The sequence below is a fragment of the Hordeum vulgare genome, chromosome 4H (genome assembly GCF_904849725.1).
Source record: "Hordeum vulgare subsp. vulgare chromosome 4H, MorexV3_pseudomolecules_assembly, whole genome shotgun sequence".
NCBI classification, from domain to species: domain Eukaryota; kingdom Viridiplantae; phylum Streptophyta; class Magnoliopsida; order Poales; family Poaceae; genus Hordeum; species Hordeum vulgare.
The window spans coordinates 472941571-472954251 of record NC_058521.1 but is presented as its reverse complement, the minus strand read 5'-3'; the positions used below and the strand labels follow the sequence as shown (position 1 = coordinate 472954251).

The 12681-nt window shown below is 50.0% G+C and overlaps 1 protein-coding gene across 1 annotated transcript; it reads left to right on the top strand.

Moving 5' to 3' along the window:
* The first annotated feature begins 224 nt into the window (after positions 1-224).
* LOC123449014 (protein spotted leaf 11-like) lies at positions 225-9409 on the top strand. Its single transcript, XM_045126075.1, has 4 exons — positions 225-908; positions 7019-7135; positions 7254-7676; positions 7858-9409. The coding sequence occupies exons 1-4, from the start codon at positions 498-500 to the stop codon at positions 9079-9081; spliced, it is 2175 nt and encodes a 724-aa protein (XP_044982010.1). The 5' UTR covers positions 225-497; the 3' UTR covers positions 9082-9409.
* The last annotated feature ends 3272 nt before the right edge of the window (positions 9410-12681 follow it).

Genomic DNA, 12681 nt, shown 5'->3' with positions numbered 1-12681 from the left:
GACACGCACCACCCAAACCCTTGGCCCCACAGCTCAGCCGCCTCTGGTCAGAAAGTGCTTTAAGCAACACGAAATCCAGCATTGTCTTAACTAAGCAACCCGATATCGACGCGGCAATTAACAAGAAACCGTTTGGATTGGATTGGAGCCTCCGCCGCCGGGTCGCAGCTGTTCCTGAACCCACCCCATACACCGGCCGCCCATCGACGCGCTCAACCGAGCCGGGTCGCAGCTGCTCTCGAACCCACGGCCTTAGGGTGCGGTGCACCAGCCAGGCGCGACTCGTAGCCGAGCCGCGGCTCCTGCGGCACCTATATCAGCGCGGGGGCTAGAGTAACACTGACAGCTGGGACCGGCTGCCCACAAGGCGGAGCTCTAGTCGAAAAGCAGGCCACCACCCCCAAAATCCCCTTCCTCTGCACATCGCCAGTTTCACCGCCGCTGCCGCGCCCGCACGACGCTGCAGGTGGCGCAAGGCTGAGGCCAGCACAGCCGCCATGGACGAGGAGGCCAAGCCCAACACAAGCGAGGAGGCCAGCACCAAGGCCTCCGCCGCCGCACCTGCCGCTGCTGCCGTCGCCACTGCAGCCGAGGCGGCCACTCCGCCGACGCCCTCGGGCCCGGAGTCGCCGGAGGGGGGGAAGGAGGAGGTGGGAGATTTGGTGGAGAAGGTTGCGGAGCTGGTGGACGAGATCGCGGTGATCTCCGACTTCAGGAACTCCTACCGGAGGCAGTTCTGCAACCTGTCGCGGCGGATCCGGCTGCTCGCGCCCATGATGGAGGAGGTCAAGGAGGGCCCCCGCCCGTTGCCGGAGGCCTCAGTGGCCGCTCTCAGGCAGCTAAGGGACGCGCTCGCCGGCGCCCGGGAGCTTCTCCGCCTCGGCAGCAACGGTAGCAAGATCTTCCTGGTAGGATTTCTCGATTATAGGCTTATAGCTCATTGTTTTGTTGCCTTAGTTTATACGGTGTATCCTAAATTGCACATATCATTGCACCTCTTGCGCTAGATTAGGTTGTGCCTGTGGAGTTCAAGAAAATTTCGCATGACGAATTAGATTGTATTTTACCGTGCTGTGCTGCAGAATTAGAATTTCTCGCTAATCACTTTGTAACATGTTGCCTTTTTTGCTTATTTTTTCCTGTGTAGTAAAAGCTTATCCTTAAAAAATTGCTGAGGATGGACCAGGTTTTGAATTCCTGGGTGTCAAATCAATGCCGGGCCAGAGTAGTTGACAACTTGACATTGTTTAGTGGTGTTGAATATGTCTGTCCAATATCGTAGGTTATTACTGGTTTTGTTTACACAATTGGGCGAGCCTAGGAAAAAACCAAGGTATAATTACTGAATTCTGTACTTTCTAATTTTGACGTGACCAATACTAATGTAGTTCTAAGTATGGACAGTTTGAGAGACTAGTAGTAACCCGTGTAACCGCAGGATTGTACAAGAGTAAAAGATAGCTGTCAGTTTACTCCACAAGAACTAGTTATTCACCACCATTGCTATTTAATATCTATATCTGGGGTCAGGGTCACACTAGCATTGCTCACAAAATGCATCGTTGCAGCTGAAAAGCTGATAGGACTTTGTTCAGCTGTGTTTTTTTTGGGTGCAGTTGACAGCAATGGCTCTCAGTGCTAGTCTTTAGTCGTATGTATATGTCATTTGTTGGTGGCGGTCCGTTCACCTCCTACCCCCCCTCCTGATACCAGCCGTTAAATCTATTGCAAGTGCCACTTATATGTAACTAGCATAACGCCCGTGCGTCGTTACGGAACCAAAAAGTGGCTGAAGCACGGAGACTGGGGAGGATTGGTGGTTGGAGAATGCGTATTGGGGAGGAGCCGCTGCAGGAAAAAAAATCGGTTGGCGGATTGACTGGCTGGTTCTTGTCGCGGAAAATAATTGCGTACTGTCGTGTACTTTTAAAATACTTACCCATGCAAGACATGATGAGTGAGGTGGTGGCTTGTTGGACTGGAAGGGACCTAGTAGCTTCTGGATGGATCAGGAAGATTGGGATGGAGTGGGGAAGGTGTACTCTCCGCCACCACCACCAACTCCAATTTATATAAGATAGTTATGTAATAGGAAAGTCCAATTTCTATAAGATAGTTATGCAATACGAAGTAGGCAAATAGGAGGGTATCACATAGGATAAGTTTAGCATCACCAGTTTTTGTGGCTCAGCCTGTTGGGTACTTTAATTTGTTTTGTCCATAGCAAGTTAGCAACTCACTGGAAGGAAACCTCCAATTCGACCAGGACACTGCCTGAGATTCTCAGCCGTAGTATAAGTCTCCTTTTGCTGGAACTTGGACCACGACCCAGGACTATCACTATGGTTGCTCTGTTGCTCAGCCTTGGTTATTTAAACAATATTTATGCACTGGAGTTGGAGGACTCAGATATCTAGAGACTTTGATCAGCATGTCGTAACATTCATTTGTGATGATTTTGTCGATTTGTTAGTTATGGAATTTTAATATCTGCAAAATTTTTTTATCTCGGGGGCGAGGGTGGGACATGACCCTGCGGCATGGGTTGATCATGTTGTACTGATATTTTGTGCCAATTTATTGGTGATACTGATTTCGAAAGGTTAAAAAATAACTTTTCCTGCGAACTTCAAATGTGCCATGCGATGTTAGGCATGGATGGATGTGGACATGGCAGTAATAAGGATGGAGTACTATGGCTAGTTGAGTTTGTAGTCGCTAGTTGCTCGTTACAGGGAATACCCGATAACTCAAAGTTGTTCACCACTGAGGATAGTATATATACTTAGCTTACGTCTGGTTCGTGGAAGTGGTGAATTTAGTGTGAATCGTCTGACATAATTGCATTCGGCGGATCACAATTGTTGCAAATTATGATCAGCTGCATCTAGCACAGTTGCATTGCTGTGATAGGTGTTTCGGTCGAGTATAGATAGGTAGTTTCTGGAGCTCCATATTGATAGTGCAACTGATGGACTGTTATTTTCTTTTGAAACGCGGTCCCTTAGGACCCGATTCATTAAAAAGGTAGAATAGAGAATTGAGTTGCCCGGTTAATTTACGTAAACCCAGGTAAAAACCGTTACAACACGCCCTTAAGAAAGGGCACCCGGCTGACCTGACACCTACAAGACCACACACACCGCCGAGAAGAGGACACCGTCGAGGCTGCATGCATTGTCATCGTCATCACCTCTCCCCGAGCAGGCGACTCCGACTTCGCCGCAGACGAACCGTCAAGACCCTTTCGAACGAAAGACACACGACGACCTTGCCAGCCAAAGCCAAACAATCGATCGAAGATGTCGAGGACCGGCAACTCGATTTTGCTGATGCGCTTCATAGGAGAAAGTTGCTGCACGGGCCTAACCCAACGCAACGTCCGGAGAACACCATCCGCTCAAACCACCCTCATGGAGTCATCGTTGTCGCACGGGCCCCGTCGCATGCAACTCCGACTTCTCTGTCACAGTGAGAAACAAGCATATGCACACTCGTTGGCGAACCGGACCGTCGACATCAGAAGGACAAGCCGTGACCCAGCTCCGAATGCCGTCATCGTCGTCGCCACACAAGTCGCAACGCCAACCACTCGCATCACCGGTCGGGCACCTGCCAACCGTGATGCTGTGCACGTCCAGTCCAAGGGAAGCACAGGGTAGGATCACCGGTCTCCAAAGCAACGCCACAGAGTGGGGAACGGCGTTGAGACTGCCCGACCCAGATGGGTCTAGGCTTTCGCTTGAAGAACGAGATCCAAGGATGAAACGGGTCGAAGAACTCCACGACGGTGCCTTCAAGAAGGGGAACGACGCCCGTAGACGACGCCATCGTCGGCCGGCCAAAGCCGGGCAAAGCTTGCACTCGGAGCAGACCCGATGAACACCCTCAGGCAATCGACCAAAGCCGGCCCGCACCTTCGCTGGCCCGCACACCCCTGCGCAGCAACTGCGTTGTCGCCACACAGGGACTGCCACTCAGTGCATCTGCCTTGTTGCTACCCGCCATGGTCACTGGGATGACCGACGACGCAGCACCGCTGCAAAGGCCACCACAGGTAGCAGACCCGCGCATATGCGGAACTCCAAGAAGCAGGAAAGGGGTCGCCACACCACCCCACTCGCAGCGAAGGAGCAGCCGGGGCAGAGCCTGGAGCTCGTCGACGAAGCTTCCGTGGCTGTTGTTAGGAAAGCAACTTATCTCTATTGAAGGCCCAAGGGGTATATATATATTACACATGACTTGAGATGTAAGAAAAGTAAACATAGACTAGTAAGGAGACTAATAAGGACTCCTAGACCAATAGTAATACTTCCTAACACCCTCCCTCAAATGCAAAGCGTATGTAATAGCATTACATTTGAAGAAGTGCAATACTAAAAAAATATGATAATCCAAATCCGCGTCTTGGGAGTGTCGGTTGTAGCATGAAGAGTCTTCAAAACCTGTCGAGTCGAGCCAAAGGGGATAACGAAGAGATGGCACATCAGAGGAAGACACCGCATCACTTGAAGATACAACATAAGTATCAAGAGAAGATGGATTATCAAAAGAAGATGGCACATCAAGAGAATAAAACATTGCGCAGAAAATCATAGTCCACGAGAACTGTCGGCGAAAGAAGCTCGACGGTTAAGGCACGATAGACGTAGATCGACAATGCAAAAGAAGTCCAGAAAATACTATAGAAAACAACAAGGGCAAATAGGCCACAAAAGTTGTATAGAAAGGATCAGGGACGGATGGACAATGGTATGATGGACTCGCATGGTATGAGAAACACATAATATCGACGGATTTGGTGGACGCAGAAGAAAATATAGAAAACTGGAAAGCACACACTAGATGAAGATGCGAAGGCAGCGAAAAAACTAGCGGTGAAGGCAGCGGAAGAAACATGAAGATTTTATTTTTGTACGAGATCAAGAAGCGGACCAAGACAGGTAGCTGAATCAATCAGGCATACGGACTGTGGAAACCAGATCCATGGTGTGACTAGCAGCACCACGTGGCTGATAGTAGCACTACCAGCAAGGCACAACAGGAAACACAGTAGATAGTAGCACCACGTAGCAGCACCCCAATCCAGCAGGCAAGCGCATTGATCTGGATGCGAGACCCTGCTGCAGGGTGGTTGACTTGTAGCAGCCACCCGGGGCTGTGAGGCGACATTGCAGCGGCCATATTGGGCGATCTGGGAGCAGCGTAGTTGATGCAGCTTCGATGCAGGTGTTGCTCATGTCCATCCAGATCGATGGAGCAGCAGCCTTCGTGTGCAGCAGCGCTGGCCCGAGCGGAGAGCAGGGAGGCTGACTGAGACAGCCCGGTGAAGCTGATTCCGTGATTCGTGAAGTCGGGGACCAGAGGGGCATTGACTTGGCGGGCAGAGCACAGGCATGAGATATCCAGCACCGAGGTGGGAGGAGGAGACAGCGAGAGAAGGCAGCGGCTGCAGAATAGAAGATTGGATCGGGAGGGCGAGTTGCGGCGCCCGAAAAAAATAACCTAAGACTTCATGCACTAGCCAACGCAACCAAAAGTCTGAACTTGTGAAAAGGGCTAGTGCAGTTCACATATACTTTAACATCCCCTCTCACGAACCCTCCCCCCCCCCCTTCCACGAACAGAGCCGCCGTCTCGGATATGAGCGCCACCAGATCCACCAAAGGCCGCAACCCTCGCACCGCAACGCCGGGACAGAGAAAAACGGCCCACCGCCACCATCCTTGAGGCACGTGCGGGCTTAGTCGCCGGCCCCTTCCGCAGCGGCGGGGGGGGGGGGGGGGGGGGGGGGGAGGCCTTGCGGCGGCGCTGGGTTCCCCCCGTGTCGCCCGAGCAAGGCGACGCAGGGGTCAGGTTGGTCAGGTGCAAGATCTTTCTTTTGCCGTTATATAAATAATGAGAACAAGGGTACTAGAACTGTTGGCACACTTATAAGAAAAGGAACAAGATACACTGAGGTATTCGCCCCACGAAATAATGAATGAGATTGAGTCTGCTCCTCATGGGTCGAAGCCAGGTCACACGGGGATGTCTTTGCACTCCGATCATCGGAATATTGCCGAGCCCTCAATGGACTGATTATATCAGGAAATGGAAACAGCAAAGGGATCTGAATCAAACTTAAATGGGAATGATGCGTCGAAGTGTATATGTAGATTGCCTAGCCCTTTCCATCACTTCGGACTTCTGGTTGTGTTGGCTAGTGCATGAAGCTTAACATGGTATCAGGGCCTAAGGCCTTGAGTTCATGTCCTGGCTTTCACAATTTATCCAAAAAATTGTTGTTCCCCCCTTCGTGTCCATGTATAGGCCTCTTGAGCCATACCTCTTGAGTCTATCCACGTGTTGACTTCATGTGTCACACGTGAGAGGGGGTGTTGAAGTGTATATGTGGATTGCCTAGCCGTTTCCATCAGTTCGGACTTCTGGCTGCATTGGCTAGTGCATGAAGCTTAACATGGTACTCCACATGGTTCCATCCATGGAAGGAGGGCCAGGGCCCAAGATCAGGTGAAACGTGTAGTTAATAGACAATTTAGCCATAGCTGCAAAGCCACTAGAAGTGCTTAAGGGGGTAAAAAGATCTAGTAATATATTTGGAGTCATGTTTGTGATGTAGTTTTACAGGGTAAAAAACTGTAGCGTCTCAGTGCGAGATATTTTAGGTCGAAGCTACGTGCTCGTGTTGTTTGAATTGCACTGCATAGGATAACTTTAAAATAGTTTTAGTTATAATTTTTACGTGATTGCTCTTGAGAAATCACGACACTATGTTGCTCTGTTCTGATGAGGTATGTGATTTGTCAATTAAGCACTTCTATATGTTTGCATGGGTAGCAAGGCTGTGTAGTTGAGTGGGCTAATATTTCTTGATATGCGTACCTTGATGAACACTAAAATACTGTTAGTCAGCAGATCTTATGGTTAATTTTGCTGTATATAAATTTGCAACTGCGTTTCATACATATTTAAATCATGACCATTTTCAAACAGTTAGTGTTTTCCCCATTTGCAGGTTCTCGAGAGAGAGAAGATAATGCAGACTTTCCAGGACATTACCTCGAGGCTTGAGCATGCCTTAGCTGGTATCTCGTTTGATGAGCTTGGTATATCAGATGAAGTAAGGGAACAGGTAATTTTTCTCACTCTTGAGTTTCTTTGTCAGTGAAACCATTTAGATTTTTGCTTTGATTTGTTTTATTTGGCTTGTCTTGCTTATCTGCAGCTGAAACACTTGCAATGTTGTGCAGGTTGAACTGGTGCATGCTCAATTCAAAAGAGCAAAAGAACGACCAGATACATCGGACGACATTCTCTTTAATGATCTAATTTCTGCCTATAATTCAAGCACCAATGATAATGTTGACCCAGATATCATTCAAAGGTTATCTGAGAAGTTGCAGCTTGTCACCATATCTGACCTCAATCAAGAATCATTGATCTTGCATGAGATGGCTAGTGGAGGGGATCCCGGTGCAGTTGTTGAGAATATGTCAATGCTGCTCAAAAAGATCAAGGATTTTGTGCAGACCCAGGATCCTATAGGCATCCCAGCAAGTACAACAAACCCTTCCCGAGATGAGAACTTGACATCTCCTGTTGTCCCGGATGATTTTCGTTGCCCAATATCACTGGATTTAATGAAAGACCCAGTTATTGTCTCCACCGGCCAGGTCTCTGCCTAACTTCGTTTTTTTTTTGCTTCCTACCCCCTCTGTCTCATAATATAAGACGTTTTTGAAAGCTAACATATCTTGCAAAAATGTCTTATATTGTGGGACGGAGGGAGTATCAATCTTAGACTTCCATTTATATTTCAACTCACAAGAGTTTCTTGACAATGTTTGTATTCAGACTTACGAGCGAGGTTGCATAGAGAGATGGTTGGAAGCGGGGCACGACACCTGTCCTAAGACGCAGCAGAAGCTTCCAAATAAATCTCTAACTCCAAACTATGTACTCCGTAGCCTCATAGCTCAATGGTGTGAAGCAAATGGTGTAGAGCCGCCAAAGCGCCCTGCTCAGCCTAATAATACACCAGCAACATGTACCGCCTCTGAGCATAGTAAAGTTATTGAGCTCCTGCAGAAACTATCATCACAGAACCTTGCAGATCAACGTGGAGCTGCAGGTATGCTTCGTCAGCTTGCCAAGCGTAGTGCTGAAAATCGTGCTTGTATAGGAGAAGCTGGTGCTATTCCTATCCTTGTGAGCCTTCTACCAACTACCGATGTTAGCACCCAGGAACATGTGGTTACTGCTCTCCTGAATCTTTCTATCTATGAAGAGAACAAAGCAAGAATAATTACCTCTGGAGCTGTTCCTGGGATTGTACATGTGCTAAAGAGGGGGAGCATGGAGGCTCGGGAGAATTCAGCTGCCACGCTATTTAGCCTATCACTTGTGGATGAGAACAAGGTGACAATAGGGGCTTCTGGGGCAATTCCAGCTTTGGTGCTGCTATTGGGTAATGGAAGTCAACGTGGTAAAAAGGATGCAGCAACAGCACTCTTTAACCTGTGTATCTACCAGGGCAACAAGGGTAAAGCTGTTAGAGCTGGATTGGTCCCTATACTACTTGAACTTCTAACAGAGACTGAAAGTGGAATGGTGGATGAGGCCCTTGCTATACTGGCAATTCTCTCGAGCCATCCAGAGGGAAAGGCAGCCATCAGCGCTGCGGCCGCCATACCAATTCTAGTTGGAGTTATCAGAAATGGATCCTCGAGGAACAAGGAGAATGCTGCAGCTGTTCTGGTGCATCTCTGTAACGGCGAACAGCAGCAACAGCATCTTGCAGAAGCACAGGAGCAGGGCATCGTGACCTTGCTGGAGGAGCTAGCGGAAAGCGGCACAGACAGGGGGAAAAGGAAAGCAAACCAGTTACTCGAAAGGATGAATAGGTTCCTAAAGCAGCAGAGCCAAGCCCAGGGAGACGTGATGGCACAGGCGCATGTTCAGGCCCAAACCCTGCCCCAGGCTCCGGTTCAAGCTCAAGCAGATACTCAGCTAGAGGAATCACTGCCTCCTACTTCGTCTCATCTTCTTCCTGATACAGATGAGGTGAATGATCATTAGCTTTTTCGTTGTAGGTAGCGGTTTGTTTTGGGGCTGCCTGCCAGGTGGAAGACCTCCTGCAATTCTTGGTCTGCAGGTGTGCGTTTTGGCTGTACAATGTTGTCAGGAATAGGAAGACCCGGGACCGGCAGCGGTGATTTTGCAACCATGGTTGGTGCTGTTAACCCGTGTTTGTAGTTGGTACAGTGTGTGGGTGATTCAAGGTAGGATCCTCGAGTTTTAGGGAGGTGTATCGTCATGCTTGTACTGGGTGCCTGGTACATGACTAATTTGTGGCTTCCTAGGGTGATAATCTTACTTGCCTGTGAAAGAAGAGAGCTTCAGTACAGCCTTCGTCCAAGTTTTTTGCGTTCAGCCAAGTTTCTGCTCTGGATAGTTTCCAAGAGAACAGCTGGAGCATGGACTGTTTTTTCTGAATCGCGTGGAGCATCGACTGTTTCTTCACGCGTGTAACTTAAGGAAATCCATGCGGTGATGTCTTGCCGTTCCGTCCGCATGTTGTTCTCATGAAATTCGCCGGGGGTGACCTCCTGACAGTTACTCCCAACCTGATATCTCGTTTCTTTCGGCTCTTGTCCGGGTCTGGGGCAATGTAGCTGGATTCTTGATGAAACTGTCCTGACATTTCCCAACCTGATATGATGATATCAAACTCAAAGACGGCGACGGTTCCAATTGGGGGACCTCACGCTCGCCACACTACCTTGTGTCCCAGACACACTTAACTGTCACGGCGAATCGGCGACGGGCTGGGCAGCCGAAAGGGGGAGAGGGAGGCACGCCGGTGACTCGGGCCACATGCGCGTGCTTCCTACGTACCCTTTTTCCCCCTTTCGTCAACGGTGGGTAGGAGCGAGAGAGGGAGATCGGAGCTTGCTCAATTATGTGCAGATCGATCAGCGCGGCCGTGAAGAAAGCGAGCTTCGTTTGCTGTTAGGCAACTCCACCTCGCGACCCCAAATCGTCCAGACGTGTCCGTTTGAGATAAAACAAACAAAATAGACGACCCACCGTACGGGAGCATATCCATTTTTTGCCATGTCTGTGTCCGTTTCTATCCTATTTCCAGGCCAAAGTTGGTCTGGGTTTGGGACCAAAGCGGACAGAAAACGTCCATCTTCGCGTCCTCTTCGTCCGTTTGTGTTCGCGTCTGGCCCACATGTCACCCTCTCTCCTCATCTTCTCTTCCGTGACTACCATGCGCGGCGGCGCGGGTGGCGGTGAGGCAGGGGCGCTTCTATCCTATTTCCAGACCAAAGTTGGTCTGGGTTTGGGGCCAAAGCGGACAGAAAACGTCCATCTTCGCGTCCTCTTCGTCCGTTTGTGTTCGCGTCTGGCCCACATGTCACCCTCTCTCCTCATCTTCTCTCCCGTGACTACCATGCGCGGCGGCGCGGGTGGCGGTGAGGCAGGGGCGCGGGCGCGTGCGCGGGAGTGGCAACGACAGCGGCAGGACGCGGGTGCGCGGGGGAGCGGCTGGATCTGACCAAGATCTCAGAAATGGGATAGAAATAGGATAGCCACGTTGGGTGGAAGGACTTTGTACGACCTCTGTCCGACGTTCGCTGTTCATTTTTCTATCCTAAACGAACAAAATTCGAATAAAATCGGACGTCCGTTCGGGTGGCGCGATGGAGTTACACTCGAGTCAGTCAGTCAGAGCCTGATGAGACTGGCGATGTAAATGCATGTGGTGGCACTTCAGGGCACTGTTTCTGACCGCCCGGTTCCTTCTCAGGAGCAGATTCGGGCAGATGCTAGCACCACCATCTTACATTTATGAGCTACAGTGCCAAGAAGAGATAGACCGGTGGTGACCCCGCTTCCCAACTACAGTAGTAGTACTGCTCGAGCCGAGCCCACGGCATGCACGCGCCTTTCCAACTCGAGTCCACGACCAAATGCCGCGCGCGCCGTCGAGTTATTCTCGCGTTCCTTCCACAACGCATGCTTGATACGTACTTCCCTGTTCATCGCATCGCATTGCATTATTGCCGCCTGATTGATTGGCTGCCGGCTACAACCACCATATATCAAATTAGGAAAAGGAGATTAAGCTGCTCCATTAAGAAAATTAAGCTACGTAGCTAGCACTCAGTGTCTCAATCCCACCCTAGGAAAAGCTTAAAGCTCATGCACTCTTATGCCAGTAGTCTATGCTGCACGTGGTGACCCCGTGGCTGATCTGCAAATTAGTGCGATATGATGATGCTGATACGCCACGAATCATCGCTCAGAATCAACACGTACGGGGAGAAGGATTGTTTATTAATTAGCACCCCGCCCGCATCGATCTGTGTCCACTAGCATTCACTTCTCTAGTCGCAGGTTTGGCATCCTTGTCCTGTAACAACTAACAACGACTAGCTCGTCGACGAGTCGTTTGGTTCTGGCCAACGGAGTCGAATATCTTGAGCTTGAATCGCTTCAGGCGTAGAATGGACGCCGCGACCTTTGACAACGTTGGCATGTTTGCAATCTTGAGAGTGAGATGAATGGTAAGTACTCATATATACCTGAGCCGAGCCGATGTTAACGTTCTTAACAATCATGAAAATAAGTTTTTACGCATGCAGCTAGTGATGCCGCAGTGTCGCCTACCGCAGGTTCCTGTCCCCGACACCACGATAGCCTTGTGCTGAGGACCTCTTTTGCACCAGTTTTCGTGGATTCATGAGATGAGATCTCAGCTCAGTACTCTGACGACGATGCTAGTACCTGAACTATAAATAAAGATACAGTAAACCACGTACCCATAGCACCTGACCCGGATGATGCACGCGCGGTGGGCATGCAGATCGCGATTCGCCCCACCTCGGTCAGGAATCAGGAGTGCCCCACCTGCGCCCATGCATGAGAGCACGGCCATGCAGGCTCATGCACGCCGTAAACTAAAGGCGACTGCGCGCTGCAGCCTGCAAGGCCAGGCCAGGGGAAGTGGGTACTACTACTACCGGCGGCCAAATGGAAAAATTTGACCCCAAAACAAAAGTATTTCACAAACTCAACCGTGCTTGAAAAAATTCACCCGTATGACCTTTTCATGTTACTCTTTGGTTTAGGCGCCACACTATACTATATGGCGTCTGACACTTCGTTATGTGACGTCTGAGACCTAGTGTGACGCCTAAGCCATAAACGCCACACCGCATTGTGTGGCACCTAAAGCAAAGACGCCACACAGTGCAGTGTGACGCCTAACTGTCGGGCGCCACATAAAATGATCAGCTGAGTGAATTTTTTCCGAATGCGGTTCAATTTATAAAATATTTTTGTCCACGGATCAAATTCGTCAATTTTGCCACTACCGGCTATGCGTTGCGATTCGCGACAGGGGTATTGCCTCCTTGATTTATTCGTTTTTATCAGCGCCTGGTGGCGACTCATGTGGCCTCCATTTGTCGTCGATCTCGAGGGAAAAGTGCTCCACACCCTCCACGTATGCATATTCGCACCACAGCCGGACAGTCCCCCTCCTCCCCCGCGCATCAAGCATGCATGCGTGCCATGTTCGTACGTACCCCTACTGCGTACCACACGAGCGCATATGCTCCCTTTCTCTGTCTCCTGTGCTGCTGCCGTAGTGCTGCGCATGTACCA

Excerpts from the sequence above, each read along its gene's own strand:
- LOC123449014 (XM_045126075.1), top strand. The coding sequence starts at position 498 with ATGGACGAGGAGGCCAAGCCCAACACAAGCGAGGAGGCCAGCACCAAG. Across the intron at positions 909-7,018 it reads ACGGTAGCAAGATCTTCCTG|GTTCTCGAGAGAGAGAAGAT; the intron begins GTAGGATTTCTC and ends CCCCATTTGCAG. Across the intron at positions 7,677-7,857 it reads TTATTGTCTCCACCGGCCAG|ACTTACGAGCGAGGTTGCAT; the intron begins GTCTCTGCCTAA and ends GTTTGTATTCAG.